The 20,648-nt window shown below is 36.4% G+C and overlaps 2 protein-coding genes across 3 annotated transcripts in view; both read left to right on the forward strand.

Moving 5' to 3' along the window:
- The window catches only part of LOC110445647 (aldehyde dehydrogenase, mitochondrial-like), a 36,315-nt gene extending 31,097 nt beyond the window's left edge, over positions 1-5,218 (forward strand). The window contains exons 7-14 of the mRNA XM_021490366.1: positions 468-596; positions 1,055-1,168; positions 2,260-2,362; positions 2,476-2,660; positions 3,387-3,551; positions 3,910-4,067; positions 4,319-4,433; positions 5,176-5,218. Coding sequence (XP_021346041.1) covers positions 468-596; positions 1,055-1,168; positions 2,260-2,362; positions 2,476-2,660; positions 3,387-3,551; positions 3,910-4,067; positions 4,319-4,433; positions 5,176-5,208 — 1,002 coding nt within the window. The 3' untranslated portion in view covers positions 5,209-5,218. The remainder of the gene's footprint in view (positions 1-467; positions 597-1,054; positions 1,169-2,259; positions 2,363-2,475; positions 2,661-3,386; positions 3,552-3,909; positions 4,068-4,318; positions 4,434-5,175) is intronic.
- A 6,002-nt stretch (positions 5,219-11,220) lies between these two features.
- Positions 11,221-19,296, forward strand: LOC110445648 (protein toll-like). Of its 2 annotated transcripts, XM_021490367.1 has the most exons (3): positions 11,221-11,346; positions 12,679-12,804; positions 15,035-19,296. In XM_021490367.1, exon 3 carries the CDS (start codon positions 15,343-15,345, stop codon positions 17,593-17,595), a length of 2,253 nt encoding a protein of 750 aa, XP_021346042.1. In that variant the 5' UTR covers positions 11,221-11,346; positions 12,679-12,804; positions 15,035-15,342; the 3' UTR covers positions 17,596-19,296. The 2 variants fall into 2 exon arrangements, with proteins under 2 accessions (XP_021346042.1, XP_021346044.1); XM_021490369.1 differs by lacking the exon at positions 12,679-12,804.
- Positions 19,297-20,648: the final 1,352 nt, after the last annotated feature.

The following is a 20,648-nucleotide window of genomic DNA, read 5'->3' on the forward strand; positions in this document are numbered from 1 at the left end:
ATACCATAACTGTACAGATATAGATTATAGCTGTGATACCAGAACTGTTGTATCTATAGAGGGAATACCATATCTGTACAGATATAGATTATAGCTGTGATACCAGAACTGTTGTATCTATAGAGGGAATACCATAACTGTACATATATAGATTATAGCAGTGATACCAGAACTGTTGTAGCTATAGGGGGAATACCATTACTATACAGATATAGAGTATAGCAGTGATACCAGAACTGTCGTAGCTATAGGGGGGATACCATACCTATTCAGATATAGATTATAGCAGTGATACCAGAACTGTCATAGCTATAGGGGGGATACCATACCTATTCAGATATAGATTATAGCTGTGATACCAGAACGGTTGTAATTATAATAAGGATATTAGGAATTATAAAGCTGATAATGGGAATGATAGAAGAATTTCTCTCAAAATTTGTGTAAGTAACATATTTATTTTGCAGTGGAACTTCCCCCTACTGATGCAGGCATGGAAGCTGGGTCCAGCCCTGTCTATGGGAAACACAGTGGTAATGAAGGTAGCTGAGCAGACACCTCTCACTGCCCTGTATATTGCACAGCTCGCCAAAGAGGTCAGTATTTTCAAAGAATTTTATCATCTATTTATTTCTTAGTTAGTTACAATACTCCATTGTTTTAGAGTAAATTAATGTAAATGCACTACATGTTTGAAATTGATTTTTAGATGTCAGTTATAGGACAAATGATGCCTTTTTAGAAGATTAGCACGGTCAGTTTTAGGACAGGTGATGTCTGAACAGAAGATTAGCGGTCAGTTTTAGGACAAGTGATATCTGGACAGAAGATTAGCGGTCAGTTTAAGGACAGGTGATATCTGGACAGAAGATTAGCAGTCAGTTCTAGGACAGATGATATCTGGACAGAAGATTAGCTGTCAGTTTTAGGACAGATGATGTCTGAATAGAAGACTATGATGTCCAGATCGGCATTGATCATCAGTAGCTTCTGTATTAAGGTTTTGTGTGTAAGTCAGCTTTTTACCTCAGATTCATGAATTTGTGGTTTGTAGGCTGGATTTCCACCAGGTGTACTCAACATCATCCCCGGGTATGGACCAACAGCTGGAGCTGCCATTGCTGAGCACATGGATGTAGACAAAGTAGCCTTTACTGGCTCCACAGAGGTAGGTAGGAGGTAGAAAATTCTACCAGACAAGGTGACCTTCACTAGCTCCTCAGAGGTAGGTAGGAGGAAGTGAATTCTACAAGACAAGGTGACCTCACTAGCTCCACAGAAGTAGGTAGGAAGTAGAAAATTCTACCAGACAAGGTGACCTTCACTAGCTCCACAGAGGTAGGTAGGAGGTAGAAAATTCTACCAGACAAGGTGACCTCACTAGCTCCACAGAGGTAGGTAGGAGGTAGAAAATGCTACCAGACAAAGTGACCTTCACTAGCTCCACAGAGGTAGCTAGGAGGAAGTGAATTCTACCAGACAAGGTGACCTTCACAAGCTCCACAGAGGTAGGTAGGAGGAAGTGAATTCTACAAGACAAGGTGACCTCACTAGCTCCACAGAGGTAGGTAGTTATGAGGAAGTGAATTCTACAAGACAAGGTGACCTCACTAGCTCCACAGAGGTAGGTAGCTAGGAGGAAGTGAATTCTACCAGACAAGGTGACCTTCACTAGCTCCAAAGAGGTAGGTAGGTAGGAGGAAGTGAATTCTACAAGACAAGGTGACCTCACTAGCTCCACAGAGATAGGTAGCTAGGAGGAAGTGAATATTACCAGACAAGGTGACCTTCACTAGCTCCACAGAGGTTGGTAAGAGGTATTGAATTGTACAGGACTTGGTGACCTTCACTTGCTTAACAGAGGAAGGAAGTATTGATATGTACGGGTTAAGGTGGGTACCTAATGATGGTAGAGGTGTGATTGAATATTTTACTGGTGAAGCTCCGAAGAAGTAAGCAGTAGGTTGGATGATTTTAAGTTGACCGTCACTGGATCCACAGAAGTGGGAGGTGTGATGATGGCCTTTCATTAGTATTACTTGTGGTCACAATAGATGTCTATTCAAATTGGACTTCTCAGTTAAGCTTAAAAAAATAATGTCGACCTTTTTTTCAAATTGAGTATAAATGCTTTTTCCAAGAGAGTATTATATATTGTAAATGGTTTTGTTGTATTCCTAGGTAAAATAAGACATATTATGTAATGTATGTATATACTGTTCTGACATTATCCTGGTGACTTTTGTACTCTGGTTTCAGATCGGGCAACTGATACCTGTCATGGCTGCCAGCAGTAACCTGAAGAGAGTGACCTTGGAACTGGGAGGGAAAAGTCCCAACATTGTCTTAGCCGACGCTGACAGTGAGTCTTTTAAAAACAAAACAAAATGTGTTTGTGGAATCCTAACAATATTTTGATGAATGTACTCTTGTTTCCTGAACCATGAAGTAATGATCCTCTTGTTTACTCTGCAGTGGCGAATGCGGTGGAGAATTCTCACTTCGCCCTGTTCTTTAACCAGGGTCAGTGCTGCTGTGCTGGGTCTAGGACATTTGTACAGGAAAGCGTTTACGATGAATTTGTGGAGCGCAGTGTTGAGAGAGCAAAACAGCGCACTGTGGGAAATCCCTTTGATTCTGGAAATGAACAAGGACCTCAGGTAAGTTATACTCATAAAATTGAAGTGTGATGTTCATTACAAGCATAGATTTATAATATATGATATGATAATCTGGTACTGATAGTAAAAGTAAGATTTTTGTTTCTCCATGGTAAATATTTTCAGAATATTTTTTTTACTGAATCATTCATTATCAGAGATTAGGACACTGCAACATAATTGACTTTTTACAGAAAGATCTTTTCTTACATTATAGTAGAAACTGACTATACTGACACCATGTTCACGAAAGTGTTCTCTTGCTCAAATTCAGATTCTGTGCTCAATCCCAATTTCTGGTTCTGGTGAAAAATTAAAGCAAATTCACATTTTGTGAATGATTTGGAGGAATTTTAGAGACACAAAGTTCAATACTGTAAATATATATATAATTGAAGTTATTGTATATAGTTTTCTATCACATATCATTTGAAATTTTGTTTAGGCAAAGAATCCATGCTTGAGCACAAGAAGGAATTCATGAATCCAGGGCCCTGGGTTCAATCAAGGACATCCTCAAATAACTGATGTAAATTTTTGGTCAACTAGAGTTATCTCCACTTTAACCCGACCTCACTGGCACATTGTCATATCCAGCCATATAGTTGTTTGAGTTCTGTTTGATGTTGATAACGACTGGTTTGAGTGTACTAGTATAATGAGGATAGCTTTGTGATTCTTATAACCTTTGTGTAAAGTGATAACAGTGAGAGGTATGTGTGACAGGTGGACCAGGAACAGATGGAGAAGATCCTGTCCCTGATATCCAGCGGGAAGAAAGAGGGAGCTAAGCTTGCGGTCGGCGGGAACCGAGTAGGGGACAAAGGTTACTTTATAGAGCCCACTGTCTTCACGGATGTTCAGGACAATATGAGGATTGCCAAGGAGGAGGTTGGTTATAATAGCAATATTCTCCTCATTGAATTCTCCAGACAAACCCTTTTTAAAAAAGGTTCAAAACAGATCTGTTGAAAAAAGTGCCTGATTTGTCACTAACAGTAAATCACATTTTTTTGTGAATTTTTTATCAATTAAATTGTGTGCTTGCAAAGAAGATTTATTTCATTGAAGATATTATGGTACATGTACAACTATTTAGATGTATCTTCACTTGAATTAATTGTTGTTTTGGTAAAAATTACAGTTTTCAGAATCCTGCATTGATGTAAATGTTCACACTAAATGACAGAACTACATAAGCAGTTGTACAATAAATATTGTCATTAGTCGTGTTACATTGTCTTTCCAGATTTTCGGCCCTGTGATGCAGATCATGAAATTCAAGACCATTGAAGAGCTGATTGAGAGGTCACATGACACAATATATGGTCTGGCTGCCGCTGTCCACACCCAGGACCTCGATAAGGCTTTGTACCTGGCCAACAGTCTTCGCGCTGGCTCTGTGTGGTAAAACTTTCATTATAGATCTTCACGGTCTTTGGTGACAATGTCATAGATTCTCCTGTGTGCCTCACTCTCATCTCCCAAGTATCAACTCAGTCTCTGTCTAGTAATGTTGATATACATCCTTTACTTGACCTTAAACTTCCAGGTAACGTCTCATATATCAAAACTGAACTGCTTGATATTCTGATTTCGGGGTAAACTCTTGATGTTTTGGTTGCGTCACTATAAAAGTGTGTATATTTTTATTTCAGGGTGAATTGTTTTGATATTTTCGATGCGGCCCAACCGTTCGGGGGTTACAAGATGTCTGGTAACGGTCGGGAACTTGGAGAGTATGGACTTGAGGCTTACACCGAGACCAAGGCTGTAAGTATCACCTCTGTGTATTCTGTTTGTGTGATAATAGTTTCTCACCTGTTCACTGTAAACAGATTGGCATAACTCTGTTTAATTAAAGTATAGCCTCCCCCCACCCATGTATTGTGTCTGATCAACCAAATTATGTATGTACATATGTAATTCTTGGAGACACTAATATTATCAGTCACACATAATATAAGTGTCACAGAAGGAATTGTTTAATGAAAATGAAACTCTAAAAATCTTGTGTAAGGGTTTTGTTTCGCCACCACGAAGTGGAAGCGAGAGTAAGGTGTTGTTTTTCCTCCGGTGGAGCATTATTATAAACTTACTTAAATGCTAAAAATTAATGTTGATGCTGCCATGTCGGCATTAAGTTTTTGCGTTTAAGTTAGTTTCACTGAAAATAGAGGTGCTACACCAACCAAACTTGGACAATAGATACATCATATGCTGGATGCAGCCTAACTTTCATGGTCCATTGACTTTGTCAGCATCTCCATCAACATTTCAGTTTATGCGTTTAAATTAATTTCTCAGATATGTGCGTTGATGGCCAAAGCGGGGGGCATAGGCGAGACATATCAATCCGAATGGCTTTTCTTAGATCTCCAGTAGTTGGTGTATACACATGTTGCGCTGTATATCAAGCATATGATTGATTAGAAGTTTTGTTATATTCCTCAAAGCACCACAATGCATATAGGATCATCTTGGAATGTAATTTCCTTTTTTTTTCTCATTTCAGGTTTGCATCAAAGTACCACAGAAGAATTCGTAAAGCATGGAGAGAAAAAATGCATTTATTACACAAATAGTGCTTTAAATGTGCTGGTGAACTGGTACATTATGGGAAAATAATTCAGCATAATCACTGGCTCTAATCGAGTTTGGTGCAACACAAATTGATGTATATATATATATATATATATATTTGATACTATTTAGTCTAGCTTCAAGCTGTTGGTGAAACACTGCACTTGTCTAACTCATCGATGACTTCATTAACCAGAGTTTACTTATTGGTAATGCTCTCCGTTCATCCAGACAACGCAAAGATCCTCTTTCAAAATTATGATTTTTTTTCTGCAATCATCAACAAAAACAGTCATATATAGCTTGTTTATGTTTCTGAATATATATTTGCTAGATATTTGCAAGATTTTATTTTTACGATTTGTTGTACAAACAAATTCATGCAAAAATAAATACAATGTATCTTGAAGTACAAGTGATCCAGGGTTTCCGGGTTGTCAAATCCATGTTCTTGTAGGACATTAAGCATTTCCTTCGCGAGTGTTCTTATCACGGATACGACATTTCAGGTTAGCTTAGTATTTATATATATATTACAACATGGGTTGTTAACCCAGTCTATAATGAATTTGACAATGCAAGGGAGGCAACTGCACATCCAATTAATCTTGTAGTCTCCCTTGAGCTTTCGTAAATGATACTAAATAGAGGGCTTTTTGGGCTGCACAAATCTCATTATCTGCCTTGTTGTACCATTCAAAATAGATACATGTATGTTCATACGAAGCTGGTTCAGTTCACCTGTGTAAACTTTAACTTGATTAACGTAAAATGTTGTACATATGTTTTTCGAATTTGAAATTCATGAAATATGTTGAAGTAAATTTCTTTGTATTCACTGATTGTACTCCCTATCGTAAATAAATAACATCTAAATACGGTACCCTGTGTTTTTGTAAGCTTTCACAACTTTCATATAAACAGTAGAATCTGAAACTGAAGTAGGAAAGTGACCGCTCATGTCACATTTCAAAGCTTTTGATTTTCGATTTGGTATTGTCAGTGTTCAACTCGACTTGATGTGTCTTAAAAGCCGACAATGTAAAGTTGACATTGTACATAAAGCTGAGATTGTTTGTAAAGTTGACATTGTACACAAAGCTGACATTGTACATAAAGTTGACATTGTACACAAAGTTGACATTGTACATAAAGTTGACATTGTACATAAAGCTGAGATTGTTTGTAAAGTTGACAGTGTACACAAAGCTGACATTGTACATAAAGTTGACATTGTACACAAAGCTGACATTGTTTGTAAAGCTGACAATGTACATAAAGTTGACATTGCACACACAAAGTTGACATTGTACACAAAGTTGACATTTTACATAAAGTTGACATTGTACACAAAGTTGACATTGTACATAAAGCTGACAATGTTTGTAAAGTTGACATTGTACACAAAGCTGACATTGTTTGTAAAGTTGACATTGTACACAAAGCTGACATTGTTTGTAAAGTTGACATTGTACACAAAGTTGACATTGTACACAAAGCTGACAATGTTTGTAAAGTTGACATTGTTTGTAAAGTTGACATTGTACATAAAGTTTACATTGTACACAAAGCTGACATTGTTTGTAAAGTTGACATTGTACACAAAGTTGACATTGTACACAAAGCTGACAATGTTTGTAAAGTTGACATTGTTTGTAAAGTTGACATTGTATATAAAGTTTACATTGTACACAAAGCTGACATTGTTTGTAAAGCTGACAATGTTTGTAAAGTTGTCATTGTACATAAAGTGGACATTGTTTGTAAAGTTGACATTGTACATAAAGTTGACATTGTACACAAAGTTGACATTGTTTGTTAAGTTGACATTGTACATAAAGTTGACATTGTACATAAAGTTGACATTGTACACAAAGCTGACATTGTACATAAAGCTGACAATGTTTGTAAAGTTGCCATTGTACACAAATCTGACAATGTACATAAAGTTGACATTGTACATAAAGCTGACATTGTACATAAAGCTGACATTGTTTGTAAAGTTGACGTTGTACATAAAGTTGACATTGTACACAAAGTTGACATTGTACATAAAGTTGACATTGTACATAAAGTTGACATTGTACATAAAGTTGACATTGTACATAAAGTTGACATTGTACATAAAGTTGACATTGTACATAAAGTTGACATTGTACATAAAGTTGACATTGTACATAAAGTTGACATTGTACATAAAGTTGACATTGTACATAAAGCTGACATTGTACATAAAGCTGACATTGTTTGTAAAGTTGACGTTGTACATAAAGTTGACATTGTACACAAAGTTGACATTGTACATAAAGTTGACATTGTACATAAAGCTGAGATTGTTTGTAAAATTGACATTGTACACAAAGCTGTCATTGAACATAAAGTTGACATTGTACACAAAGTTGACATTGTACATAAAGTTGACATTGTACATAAAGTTGATATTGTACATAAAGCTGAGATTGTTTGTAAAGTTGACATTGTACACAAAGCTGACATTGTACATAAAGTTGACAGTGTACACAAAGCTGACATTGTTTGTAAAGTTGACAATGTTTGTAAAGTTGACATTGTACACAAAGTTGACATTGTACATAAAGTTGACATTGTACACAAAGTTGACATTGTACATAAAGTTGACATTGTACATAAAGTTGACATTGTACACAAAGTTGACATTGTACATAAAGTTGACATTGTACATAAAGTTGACATTGTACACAAAGTTGACATTGTACATAAAGTTGACATTGTACATAAAGTTGAGATTGTACATAAAGTTGACATTGTACACAAAGTTGACATTGTACATAAAGTTGACATTGTACATAAAGTTGACATTGTACACAAAGTTGACATTGTACATAAAGTTGACATTGTACATAAAGTTGACATTGTACACAAAGTTGACATTGTACATAAAGTTGACATTGTACATAAAGTTGACATTGTACACAAAGTTGACATTGTACATAAAGTTGACATTGTACATAAAGTTGACATTGTACACAAAGTTGACATTGTACATAAAGTTGACATTGTACATAAAGTTGACATTGTACACAAAGTTGACATTGTACATAAAGTTGACATTGTACATAAAGTTGACATTGTACACAAAGTTGACATTGTACATAAAGTTGACATTGTACATAAAGTTGACATTGTACACAAAGTTGACATTGTACATAAAGTTGACATTGTACATAAAGTTGACATTGTACACAAAGTTGACATTGTACATAAAGTTGACATTGTACATAAAGTTGACATTGTACACAAAGTTGACATTGTACATAAAGTTGACATTGTACATAAAGTTGACATTGTACACAAAGTTGACATTGTACATAAAGTTGACATTGTACATAAAGTTGACATTGTACACAAAGTTGACATTGTACATAAAGTTGACATTGTACATAAAGTTGACATTGTACACAAAGTTGACATTGTACATAAAGTTGACATTGTACATAAAGCTAACAATGTTTGTAAAGTTGACATTGTACATAAAGTTGACATTGTACACAAAGATGACATTGTACTCAAAGCTGACATTGTTTGTAAAGTTGACATTGTACATAAAGCTGACAATGTTTGTGAAGTTGACATTGTACATAAAGCTGACAATGTTTGTGAAGTTGACATTGTACATAAAGCTGACAATGTTTGTGAAGTTGACATTGTACATAAAGCTGACAATGTTTGTGAAGTTGACATTGTACATAAAGCTGACAATGTTTGTGAAGTTGACATTGTACATAAAGCTGACAATGTTTGTAAAGTTGACATTGTTTGTAAAGCTGACATTGTATGTTAAGATGAAAATGTTTGCTTGAATTTGTTTATAAAGCTGACATTGTATGTAAAGCTGACATCGTATGTAAAGTTGACATCGTATGTAAAGCTGACATTGTATGTTAAGATGAAAATGTTTGCTTGAATTTGTTTATAAAGTTGACATTGTTTGTAAAGTTGACATTGTGTTCAGCCAACTTTACAGGTAAATTTGACATCATATTCTAAACTGACATTGTATGAACAGTAGACAATACCAATGACAGAAAATCCTCATTCATGAGCTGGTAGAATAACTAAAGCTGGTCATACCTAATTGTTTGGTATTCTTGGTAATACTTTCTTTCTAATGAAGAAATATCAATTCACTTACTTCTGGAGTCGGTTTAACTGGTAAACTAGTTAAGATACCTACTTTATCATCATGTTGTCTCCTTTCACCAGGTGATCTGTGTGTACTAGGCTAATTGTTACACCAGTTGTAAGACTGTCAATCTAAGTTGTGAATTATTGTTAGCAGTGACTGTTTACATAAGTGACGGTGAAAATTTCACACGTGCACTGACAATGGGTAATGTTTACGTATAAGCAGGAGGTACCAATCCGTCCAACAACAGTACGACCAGTACCTAACATGTGTATAGCATCACTGGTGATTCCTATTGTCATCCATTGTGCATGCGACACAATGCTTGTAATTCAATGTATGTAGCACAGCAGTTCCATTGACTTATTAAGTGACGATTGGACAATAAGATCAATTTCATAGGGAATGGGGTTTTGGTATATAATAATTATTTATTGTAGTATTTTAATTTTTCAATTAGAATTCAAATAAATCTTACTTGCTTTTGCATTTAAGTCATAGCTTTACAAAAGGACAATTCGCTCTTGAAACGTTGACGCACGTTAAATACGTACATTGTTTGTGTATAAAGAAGGAAAACAGAATATGTCGAGATTATAAACTAGTGTTTAAATATTAAAGTTCAGAGTATACGTAATTTTACGTGTTTTTTGGGTTAAACGTTTAAAATTACTTTGAACACCTTATTTTAGGTCAAAGTATAGCTGTAATAACTTCTCAAGCCCCTGTGCATGTGACATGCCCCTGTGATTGCATTCAAGATCCTTGAATACAGGTAAATCCTCTGATGTTTTGACTTCAGTCAGAAAAGTCGATAACAACACCTAAATGTTCGACTGATCTCCCCAAAACTACCGAAATAGCAGACACCATTCCTTTAAATAGACTTGATGACGTCACAGGAAGGATAAACGGTATTGTTCATCAAGCATGGGAGTGTTCAACAGTGTTAGCCGCGATACATTTTGGAATATCTTACCGACCACAGCAGCAAAGTGAGTTGTTGGAGTGGGACATGCACGTGAGGTGTGTAATCTCTTCTCATTCATCCCACTTGTCGATCGCCATCAAGTATCAAAGAGCAAAATTCTGAACTTTCCATAAATATAACCATTAAAATATATATTAACATCAGAATAATAAAAATATTTTTATATTTTTTTTGGACAGTATTAAGTAGCCGATGTAATGCATACCTTAAGCTTTAGTCGGGACACCCTCTCAATACAGCTCATTCTTTTAGATGTATTATGTGCGTTTATATGGACTATACATATTGAGGCAAGGTGTGACCTAAGACTCTTATAATTTGAATGTAGATGCACATGAAGGATTACAGTCTGTAGTGATAAGATTTATAAATATATAAATAAAATAAGTTTGTCACGTAGTAATATTCCACGATTTTAATGTTCATATGTTAAAGATACGAAATACAGGTCGATTATTGCTTCCAAGTACCGAAAAAAACGGAACAAAATGTCATACAAAGAATACTAAACGTGGGTTTCCCCCCCGATTTACCTTTAAAGTTGACGGATAGGCAATCATAGCCCTTGTCACATATATATCGTATATCATCCGAAGTTTTGTACTATTGCATGTAAAATGTTTAAATCCCTAAGTTTCAATACCAACAAGATCGAACCTGTAAACTAGCTGTCATCTGTATGGTCACACACTCACCAACCAATTGCAATTCAACGTCACTGGCGATAATTAGCTAACAAGGGTTATTAATAGCCTCACGGTTTACCTTATTGCGTAAGAGGTTTTTTCCACTACTTAAATATATTATTTACTTCCCGGTAGCTACATGTATATCCTACGACCAATACTAATGCGCAGAGTAAACAATCGGCAGTCTTACCATCCAGTTCAAGTAATGACATTTCACAATTCTACCAGAGTCCCAAGGAGGTAACGCATCCGAGATTTGTAAGTAAAAGTTTAGAATTGTTTAAAAAAAAGATTGCTAGCTAGATGTAGCGTAGAATACTACATATTATATATTTGTTGAATTAATAGTTTTAACTAACCTTTTTACAGTCATTACGGAACATTAACATATAGGTTCTGGTAATGAATATGAATTCGAACTGATTCACATCATATACATTCACTTTTAATACTATATATACTCTCTGTAATTTCAGTAATGGTGAGGTTCTGTCTGTAATATAAGTATAATATCTAGTGAGGTTCTTTCTGTAATTACATTAGAAACCTTGAATACAGGTAAATCCTCTGATGTTTTGACATCATTCAGAAAAGTCGATAACACCACCTAAATGTTTGACTGATCTCCCCAAAACTACCGAAATAGCAGACACCATTCCTTTAAATAGACTTGATGACGTCACAGGAAGGATAAACGTTATTGTTCATCAAGCATGGGAGTGTTCAACAGTGTTAGCCGCGATACATTTTGGAATATCTTACTGACCACAGCAGCAAAGTGAGTTGTTGGAGTGGGACATGCACGTGACGTGTGTAATCTCTTCTCATTCATCCCACTTGTCGATCGCCATCAAGTATCAAAGAGCAAAGTTCTGAACTTTCCATAAATATAACCATTAAAATATATATTAACATCAGAATAATAAAAATAGTTTTATATTTTTTTTGGACAGTAATAAGTAGCCGATGTAATGCATACCTTATAGGCTTTAATCGGGACACCCTCTCAATACAGCTCACTCTTTTGGATGTATTATGTGCGTTTATGTGAATTATACATATTGAGGCAAGGTGTGACCTAAGACTCTTATAATTTGAATGTAGATGCACATGAAGGATTACAGTCTGTAGTGATAAGATTTATAAATATATAAATAAAATAAGTTTGTCACGTAGTACTATTCCACAATTTTAATGTTCATATGTTAAAAATACGAAATACAGGTCGATTATTGCTTCCAAGTACCGAAAAAGCCGGAACAAAATGTAACACTAAGAATACTAAACGTGGGTTTCCCCCCGATTTACCTTTAAAGTTGACGGATAGGCAATCATAGCCCTTGTCACATATATATCGTATATCATCCGAAGTTTTGTACTATTGGCTGTGAAATGTTTAAATCCCTAAGTTTCAAAACCAACAAGATCGAACCTGTAGACTAGCTGTCATCTGTATGGTCACACACACACCAACCAATTCAACGTCACTGGCGATAATTAGCTAACAAGGGTTATTAATAGCCTCACGGTTTACCTTACCGCGTAAGAGGTTTTTTCCACTACTTAAAAATATTATTTTCTTCCGGGTAGCTACCTGTATACCCTACGACCAATACTAATGCGCAGAGCAAACAATCGGCAGTCTTACCATCCAGTTCAAGTAATGACATTTCACAATTCTACCAACGTCCCAAGGAGGTAACGCATCCGAGATTTGTAAGTAAAAGTTTAGAATTGTTTAAAAAAAAGATTGCTAGCTGGATGTAGCGTAGAATACTACATATTATATATTTGTTGAATTAAAAGTTTTAACTAACTTTTTTACAGTCATTACGGAACATTAACATATAGGTTCTGGTAATGCATATGAATTCAAACTGATTCACATCATATACATTCACTTGTAATACTATATATACTCTCTGTAATTTCAGTATGGTTATGTCTGTAATATAAGTATAATATCTAGTGAGGTTCTTTCTGTAATTAAATTATATAAAAACTAATGAGGTTCTGTCTGTATTCTAAGTATTAATGAGGTTCTCTCTGTAATTAAAGTATTAGAAATAATGAGATTCTGTCTGAAATCTTAAGTATACTTTAAGGCCGCTTTCGTTTATCGCGATCCAAACAGTTGAAGATCGGACCTAGTAATCAGATGCTGATTCAATGCCTACGTATACCGAAAAATGTAACATTTAAAAACAGACGAACCGGGTCTTCCGCATAAACAGGTCCTAAGTATAAAAACTAATGAGGTTCTGTCTGTAATCGAAGTATAAGAACTATAGTGTGTTTCTCTCTGTAATTAAGTTATAAGAACTTACGGCCGGGGTTCTGTCTGTAATCAAAGTATATAATCTAGTGAGCTTCTATCTGTTATCTAAGTGTAAGAATGTATAAGGTTCTGTCTTGTGTAAATAGTTGTTTCACTGCCTGAGAACTTACACGCGGTGTTGAGGCAAATCCTGGGAGAATACTTATTTAAAACAAATCTACGCTGTGAAGAAAAATAACCTCTGTATACGACACTTTAAAAATCTTAAGTTTATCCTATTTTTCATTTCATGTGATTTCGTTTTAACGCGTCATGTATGAGGATTAGAAAAAGGATAACAGGACCTAGGTCCAAAGCCTGGTTAGCTTGTCCTCAAAGTCAACGTCAGGTTCTGACAGGATATTTTTCAGAAATATTGAAGTCAATTTACTATATTGTATATATTTAAATTTAATGTCGTTATCTGAAGGCAAGAAACGTATTGATTTAAACTGATTCTCTATAATATTGATTTGAACATTTAAGGTCACGACTCTAATATATCAAGCATTTACGAATCGAAATGGGGTCGGATTTCACTTTTGGCAGTTGACCATAGCAAGCACGTGCTGCACTAATCCTTTTACACATAACTACATTACAGTACAAGAAATAATGAAGGTTTGCTAGCGGAAGTATAAAACACTGCCAATTTCGAACAAATGTTTAGGCAAATGTCGGGACTAATTTTAACGTAAGTATTAACATATTTAGACAAGGCATAAGGTACAAGTTATAACGACTAATTAACATCTTCTCCCAACAAACATTTACAAAAATATCATTTAGAGTGAAAATCTGTTTCTAAAATCTTTTGCTGGCTTTAATGAACGTTAATTTGCACGGGTCAGAAAATAATTGTATTAAAGTCCACGGTAAGCAGGAGATTTCCAATCGAAATGAATTCCAAAATCTATCTCAACATTTAAAGTGTTGAAATTTTGCCCAAAAATACGTCCTTCATTACATATTCGACTTGCAATTTGATATTCAGTACGATTTGCACTTTACCGTCAAAACTCTGTATTAACAAAATACAGCGCCAGCATGTATCTTGTATTCAAGTGTGATACATATTTGGTGGTATAAACAATGAGCCGGTACAAACAAAGTCATTTAAAAATGTTAACTATATGTAACGACTCTTTAAAAACCAAGCTTCGAACGAACGGTCTCCGATTTATTTTTTGGCAGACATTCACATTTGAAAACATATTTGCCTGTAGAATACACGTAATGAGGTTTAATAGCGGAAGTTTATAACACGGTCAATTTTGAACAATTTTTTAAACAATGGGCAGATGACTGCGTATCTCAGTTGGATACTGTGAAATTACTTATTTTCGTGGGGTTTGTAATTTCGTTGATTTCATAGGTAATCTTCATCCACGAATTCATACATCCACGTAGTAGTTACAAGTTTGACATAAAGCAATTCTTCGTTTTATTTGGTTCTCGTAATTCAAAAAATCATGTACCCGAGAAACGCAGTTTTCTTTGGGAAACCAACATAAAAAATGGCTCCACGAAAACAACTGATTTCAAAGTATATTCACACACTTTTAGTATCAACACATACAATCCACAATCCTTTCGGATCGATTATTTTAGTTTTATATAATGTTTCAGATACTTCCTCCGAGACGCAGCTTCATGTACCACAGCTGTTCGGAAGGTGTTGACGTTTGAGAGGCAACACGTGTGGGAGGCCACCGATACTGTAATATATGAGGACGCAACACGTGTGGGAGGCCACCGATACTGTGATATATGAGGAGGCAACACGTGTTAGAGGCCACCGATACTGTAATATAGGAGGAGGCAACACGTGTGGGAGGCTACCGATACTGTAATATATGAGGAGGCAACACGTGTGGGAGGCCACCGATACTGTAATATATGAGGAAGATCTGCTGAGGGATTCATGAGATAAAACCATGCCTCCCGTGTACGTATTACTGTATCTGACAATAGTGTGGATGTTAGCCCTCCAGTCTTTTACGACCATCGCTACATGTCCGTATAGCAGTGTGTCTGGAGCCGCAGACCTATCGGGTGTTTTGAGCCCGAGTCTCGTGATTCTACAAAAAAATGACTTGGTAGATTGTCCGAAAAACGCTACTACACTAATCTTGTCCGGAAACAGTCTACAAACACTAGATGGTGATGTTTTTGATGACTTTTGGAACCTTTTTTCCATATCTCTGTCTCATAACCAGATTAATTCATTGCCGTCCGGGCTGCTGAAGAACATGCGCAGCCTGAAGAACTTCGATGCCAGCAACAACATGCTTGTGGCCCTGGCAGACGACCTGTTCATGGGCCAAGGAGTGCATCTCAGCAATCTAGAAACTATAAACTTTTCACACAACAACATCAGTGACATTGGGTTTAATGTGTTTCACAAAGACATGGCACTAATCAAGTCCGTTGAATTGTCCTACAACAGTCTAGTTTCTTTCGAGCCGTGGCCCTACATCCCACAGACAGATCAAAATGACAAGCTGGACGTCCATTGGAACTTTCAACACAATTTCATTGCTTCATTCACCAACAAAATGAACTGGTCGTATGATCTAACTGAAGAATATGAATTCGATATACAGCTCCAGTACAATCAGCTAACAAGCCTAAATACGGACACGATAACAGTATACCATCCTGGATTTAATGGCGACTACCTCACCGAGTTTTTAACCTTCAACATCAACGTGACGGAAAACCCCTTCCACTGCGACTGTCAGCCCTACGTTTATGTCAGCGCGCTACACGAGTCGCTTCTGTTCTACTTCAAAATCGAAGAGTCTCGCATGAGGTGTACATGGCCACCCCATCTGCGTGGCATCGACTTCTTTCATGACATTGAACTTGACGAATTCGTCTGTAACCGGACAACTAGCTGTCCGTCTGGTTGTTTTTGTCAGGAACGTCCAAATTCCTATGACCTCTTTGTGGACTGCCGAGATGCGGGTCTGATATCACTTCCGCTAGCGCTCCCTCACGCTACGTACGGAAACATATCGCTTCATCTGGATAACAACAACATTGAGTATCTCACCCAGACCAACTATTCTCATCAAATCAGTAACTTGACAATTAGCAATAACCAACTAGCTTCAATCGATTCCAGTGTCATTAAGAGTATGAATAATTTGAAATATCTTAACGTAGAAAATAATCGGATAAACTACATCCCCAAAGAACTGCAGCTCCTTGCATTTTCTAACGTCAGTATTTCCGGAAACCCTCTGTTGTGTGACTGCAACATGACATGGATGGCAGAGTGGATAAATCTGTCCCCACAGGCCAAGGATTCACAGATCACCTGTGACGATGACGGGGAGAGTCTCCCTATTTCTACAGTCACTGAGGATACACTCCTCTGTAGCTACGACAAGATTATTATAATACTAAGTGTGACTCTAGGTGTAGTAATCGGCTTGGTGGGCGCGGTCAGTATCACTGCAAAACGATGTCCATACGAGACCAAAGTACTCTTGTATAAATTCTTCAATATCCATCCGCGCGACAAGTACAAAGTAGATCAAGAGCCGGACAAGGAATACGACGCTTACATCTCCTATTATCAAGGTGAACAGGGCGAGAGCATCCAAGTAAGGCAGTGGATGAAGAGAGTCTTTCTCAAGAAGCTCGAGGAAAGGTCAAAGAGGAGATATACAGTCTTCTGTTTCCAACGGGACAATGCAGCTGGTAACTTCCGGTCTGACGAGATATCGGACAACATGGGTAAGAGTCGAAGGATTCTGCTCATCCTCTCCCCCGAGTTTCTCAAAGACGATTGGTGTATATTTGAGGCAGATCAGGCGGAGTATGAACACAATTCGAGCGAGAGTGTGCATGGAAGAGTTATATATATCATATGGAACAAACAAATGTTCGCGCAACTCCAGGAGGAACCTTGGAAGTCTCGACTGAAAGATAAACGGGTCATGTGCCCGGATGATAAATTATTCTGGTCTAAAATGAGATATGAACTTCCGGTTAAAACCATGAGGCGAACAAACAGGAACGAAACTATGCCATTCAGCAACGGGGTCACTAGGGAAGTGGATAACGAATATGTGAACAATAGACTTCAATCTATTACACAGTGTCAGAATAATGAGGGGATTCAAATGGAAGACTTGGAGTCACTAGATCACGTGTCTTTAAACATTGATGTGATTTGACACGGATACTCTATACAGAGTTTATTTCCCGACAGTTATTTTTAGGATTTCCGATAGACTATTCATCGCAAGTGTCGTTGTATATCGAGACATGAGTAGCAGTTTACGACTGAAATGTTTTTGGTGTTTGATGCACATACGTTTATATTGAATTCATTTGCACCTTTACAATATGCTGACAGAAGCTTAGTGTTTACACTTTTATAATATTATGAATTATGTATACAGTATTATGACTACTATAAATGTACAATGTTTCCTGTATACTGTATTGTGTACGAAGTATATATACGTTAAATGACGTTAAAATGTTCGGAACCCATTCTTGTTTCAATTCGTCGATTTTGTCGGTGGATAACGACCGATGAGTTCCACCCAATAAGGACTTCTGGCTACTAGGGTAATACATTGTACACCATATTGCATCACCACAGTGTGAAAGACAGTACCTTAATTGTATTAAATGGCCTGAAAACTAGCTACTATATCAATATAGTAAGATTCGTCGTTTATGTGATAAATTGCATTATTTATAAAAAAAAAATAAAAAAAATGTATACTGTATTATGTAAACAGCTTTATGTGTAAAGTATTACGTGGACATAATTATGCATACAGTAGTACCATGCAGTATTATGTATTCAGGGAGAGTTTCGGATTTGTGTTAGATTTTCTGTTTTAGAATTTAATGTGATATAGATGTGGATGTCAAGCTCTACCTGGTGTATTGATCTCCAAACAACACCTTCCACAGTACAGCTAGGGTGATTTGTATAGGATTGAGATGAAGTTTGTATGGTCATCCAAAATCTCGTTAAAATACATACAAAATCAATATCCCAGAATGGCTGGTTATTTGTGATGAATTTAAAGCTGTCAGTGCTTCGTTAAATATTACAAACAGGGAGAACAACATTAAACAATTGTGCTGGAATATTGCAGTGTGACCAACTTTCTGGCTGTTAAGCGCCTCGGACGTGTATAACTGTACGTGACTGTGAATGCGGCCGACAGGGGACCGGAACATTCGCTTATCAAACAAAACAAAGAGATACCAAATGTAAGACCGTCACTGTCGGTTGTGTCTGTGAATATATCTGACGATGTACCTATACGTCATACTCCGATAGTTCTTAACTAAAACTGTCACTGTTAAAAGACGTACGTTATTTACATAATACATCGTGTACTTTGTACGTATCGATTTTGTACATATCGAATTTAAGATCAGTCATCGTAATCTTCGTTATCACTAGGCAATAGACTCAAGTCTTTGTGTCATAAATACACTGCATATACAAAGATGGACGTTGTGTTACAACACATTTACATAAATACAAAATTAGATGCACATTTCACGGCATCAGGGAGGACGTTCCTCCCAACTGCATAGATTGTTGTTTTCTATCTCACTGAATTTATAAAATAAAAATCTCAATAATGGAAGTGTATAGTTTTGTTAGTAGACGAAATCATTGTAATTCTACAGTACAAAGTTTGGTCTATTTTGGTGATTGTAATATATATGTCGTATGTTTGAGGACGTGTGTGGGATGTGTTTCGGGCTGATTGTCGGAGGATGTGCAAAGTCTTAAAAGTTATTAAGTTAATTTGCCTACTATATATATGATTGTTACAAATGCCTTGATTTTTGAGAGAGAAAAAAAATGTTTTGTTAACTTTCTCTCATAATAAATTACCTACTGAATTAAATGAATAGCGTTTTATTTATATTAACTGTATTGTAGTACTGGTATATCTCTGTTAACTAATTAGATTTGTTTCGTTGATCATAGTTTATGAATGCGTAAGAAGACATGGAAAACACGTATGGGCTTTCATATCTAGCAGGTAAGCCACAAATACACTACAGTGTCAACAAGTATTATTTGAACTCGGAGCCGATACGAAACCTGACAATAAGAACTGAGGAAACATCAAATACAAAAGACAACAGGAACTGAGGACTTAACAATACCAAAGGAAAGACACAATGAGCTCCCAGGGTATTCCGTCTTTTCGTATTGCAGAGTTATCTGCTCTTGTGAGCAGGTATTTGTTACGTCATTTGTTTGTGAGAGTTACGTCATACATTTTTGAGAAAACGACGTAATTTTCTCACGCAAACTAATGACGTAACAATCAATACCTGCTCACAAGAGCAGATAACTCTGCAATACGAAAAGACGGAATAGGTACCAAGGTATAACCGGAGAGGTATATATACTTGATTGCTTTATACGTCTCTGGTATAACTTATCAAAATTCATCAAAAATTCAGAATAAAATGCATTAAATATAACGACTTAATTAATTTTACGACACTTATGAAACAACTTATGTTAATCACTCTAGTTGGCGGCCAGGATGTTAGCGGAGGAGGGAGGAGTCTTTTTCTTTATGTGGGTGGGTGGGTGGGGGGATTCGTAGCACCCGCAGAATAAAAAGCATTGCCTCCGTAGCCTTGCAATGAACACCATTGATGTAAAAAGAAATGAACTAGAGACATATATGTCGAATTTTTAAAGGATGTAAACATCGTTGGGTAAAGTGTTAAACTATACTACTAACACGTTGGTATTTATATGAGTTGCTATTCCTTTCATTCCAATGAACCATCTTTCTCCAATCATCGTATTGAAGACTGATTAAACGACTTACGAAGTCTTCAGAGTTGTCACAAAATGTCCTTGTTCTTCAAGGTCTGTTGGCTATAGAAAATACTACAAATTACAACGAAAGGGTAGTATATGTTACACAATCATTGTTCTGTAATTAAAATAGCGTACCGAAGATATTACCTATATATAGTAAAGAACACGACTGGCAAGGTTTTAGATTTTTATGGGCCATGTTGTGAAACTAGATTAAACCCCTGGTATCTATGTGTAAGCACAGGGAACTGAGCTTTTTTACAGCTATATTTGAACATAAACTGAGGTGTTCAGAGTAATTTTACACATTTGTGTAGGGTTCAGGTCGAATTTTGGTAAAACAAAAGACCCCCCCCCCCCCCCCCCCCCCCCCCCCCNACCCCAAAAACGTCTTATTAC

This window comes from Mizuhopecten yessoensis, unplaced genomic scaffold (genome assembly GCF_002113885.1).
Source record: "Mizuhopecten yessoensis strain PY_sf001 unplaced genomic scaffold, ASM211388v2 scaffold2329, whole genome shotgun sequence".
NCBI lineage: Eukaryota > Metazoa > Mollusca > Bivalvia > Pectinida > Pectinidae > Mizuhopecten > Mizuhopecten yessoensis.

Coding starts and splice junctions, on each gene's coding strand:
- LOC110445648 (XM_021490367.1), top strand. CDS start 15,343: ATGCCTCCCGTGTACGTATTACTGTATCTGACAATAGTGTGGATGTTA.